The following is a 1986-nucleotide window of genomic DNA, read 5'->3' as shown; positions in this document are numbered from 1 at the left end:
TTCACAGGCTTCCTGTGTCCCAACAAAGACAGCATCTGCTGTGGTGCTCAAAGCTTACTAGATGCTCCTCTCCCCAGGGCAAGGGGATGCCCAGGGAAGACAGCCAAAAATGCTTCCAACAGATACAAGTGAGGGAGTGGTGTGGAAGTATGAACAGCACACATCCTCTCATGTTAATACCTAACATCCGACTTTCTGGAGCTCCTGAAGGGACTTGGGCAAAGCAGCACTATGTGTTCGGTCTGGAAAAGTCCAGCTTTTCTACTGGCAACCCATAAACCATCCCTTGCCAAATAGGAACTCTAGGACCTCAGCTAGCATTTTCCAACTCTTGTTCAGTGACTCTCTCCCTACTCTAACTAGCAGCATCATTTCTTTCAGACAACATCAACCTAAGAACAACCGAGAGTAAAATCCTATGGCCTTCAAAGACAGTAAGAGCATTCCAATACCATGTACTATCTCAAGATCAGGAAGGCTCCTGTTTCTTAAAGCCTCCTTTACTCCCCACTGCCAACAAGGATACAGCAGGCAATAAAAGCCTCTCATTTGCGATTTTTGAACAAGCTCTGGAGTCTTCTCAACAATGACGTGTTCTCTCAAGAACAGGGATTTACAAGCAAAGTCAAAACTCTACGGGGAAAAAGCTCGAGCTCTACCGTGTGCTACTACCACATTCACATCCACCACATGTCAAAAATGCATTTCCCACCATAAGGTTGATTTTGACTTCCACAGAAACTCTCACTGATGACGGAACTGAACGTGACAAAACCTGACCGACAGTGCAATAGACAGAGAACCTGGCAAACTCGATGCAGATCATGCCAGGTGATTTATAACGAATCCAGAAATTGTTATTAAAGTACACATAGTTAAACGAAAGTATTTATGCTGTAATCACAAACACATAGCAAGAAGAAAGAAAGGGATGAGCAGCACTGACCGTGTCGAGCAGAGAGGGCGGCTCGTGCGGCGTCTCCTTCGGCGCGGGGCCGGGCGGCGGCGGACAGTTGGGGCTGAACACCATCAGGTCGCTCTTGCCCGCGCCGTCCCCGGCCGCGGCCACGCACAGGCTCCGGCTCTGGCGCTGCGAGTACGACCAGCTGCCCACCTCGCTGGCGCACACCAGCGTCGCCGGCCCGGGCCCCGCCGGCACGGCCGCCCGCGGCGCACAGCGCCCGGCCCCGTACAGCACCGCCGCCAGCACCAACACGCTCGACACCGCGCAGATGGCCGCCACCAGCCACACGTTCGTCGCCGCCGCCGCCGCCGCCGCCGCAGAGCCGCCCTCCGCGCCCGCCGCCGCCCGCGGCCCCGCCCCCGCCGCCGCCAGCGCCGCCTCGGCGCCCTCCACCAGCGACACGCTCAGCGTGGCCGTGGCCGAGCGCGGCGGCTCCCCGTGGTCCCGCACCACGATCAGCAGCCTCTGCCGCGGGCCGTCCGCCTCCTCCAGCGCCCGCGCCGTGCTCACCTCGCCGCTGTACAGCCCCACGCGGAACGGGCCCTCGCCCCGCGGCTCCCGCAGCTCGTAGCGCAGCCACGCGTTGTAGCCCGAGTCCGCGTCCACCGCGCGGATCTTCGCCACCACCTGCCCCGCCGGAGCACCCAGCGCCGCCCGCGCCCACAGCGACCACGACGACGACGCCGAGCCCGGAGAACCCGCCGAGCCCGCCGAGCCCGCCGAGCCCGCCGCCCGCCACGCCGGCTCCGCCGCCTCGCCCGCAGCCCAGGGCCCCGGCCCGCCGCCCGCCAGCGGCAGCAGCGCCGGCGCGTTGTCGTTCTCGTCCACCACGAACAGCTGCACCGTGGCGTTGCCGCACAGCGGCGGCTCCCCCGCGTCCACCGCCCGCACCTCGAACTGCAGCACCTGCAGCTCCTCGTAGTCCAGCGGACGCAGCGCCCGCAGCCGCCCGCTCTCCGCCTCCACCGACACGTAGCTCGACGCCGGACGCCACCCCGAGCCCGAGCCCGAGCCCGAGCCCG

At 62.5% G+C, this 1986-nt stretch overlaps 1 protein-coding gene across 1 annotated transcript in view; it reads right to left on the bottom strand.

The window, feature by feature from the left end:
- Positions 1-889: 889 nt before the first annotated feature.
- LOC122170289 (protocadherin alpha-2-like) overlaps positions 890-1986 on the bottom strand; it is a 2610-nt gene continuing 1513 nt past the window's right edge. The window contains exon 1 of the mRNA XM_042836997.1: positions 890-1986. This exon is cut by the window's right edge and continues 1513 nt beyond it. Within this exon, the coding sequence (XP_042692931.1) occupies positions 890-1986 (1097 nt within the window).

Source organism: Centrocercus urophasianus, unplaced genomic scaffold (assembly GCF_019232065.1).
Source record: "Centrocercus urophasianus isolate 14NV4802_14NV808 unplaced genomic scaffold, USGS_Curo_1.0 seq_656, whole genome shotgun sequence".
Taxonomy (NCBI): Eukaryota; Metazoa; Chordata; class Aves; order Galliformes; family Phasianidae; genus Centrocercus; species Centrocercus urophasianus.
Note: the sequence above shows the minus strand (reverse complement) of the source record. Positions and strands in the feature narration are given on the sequence as shown.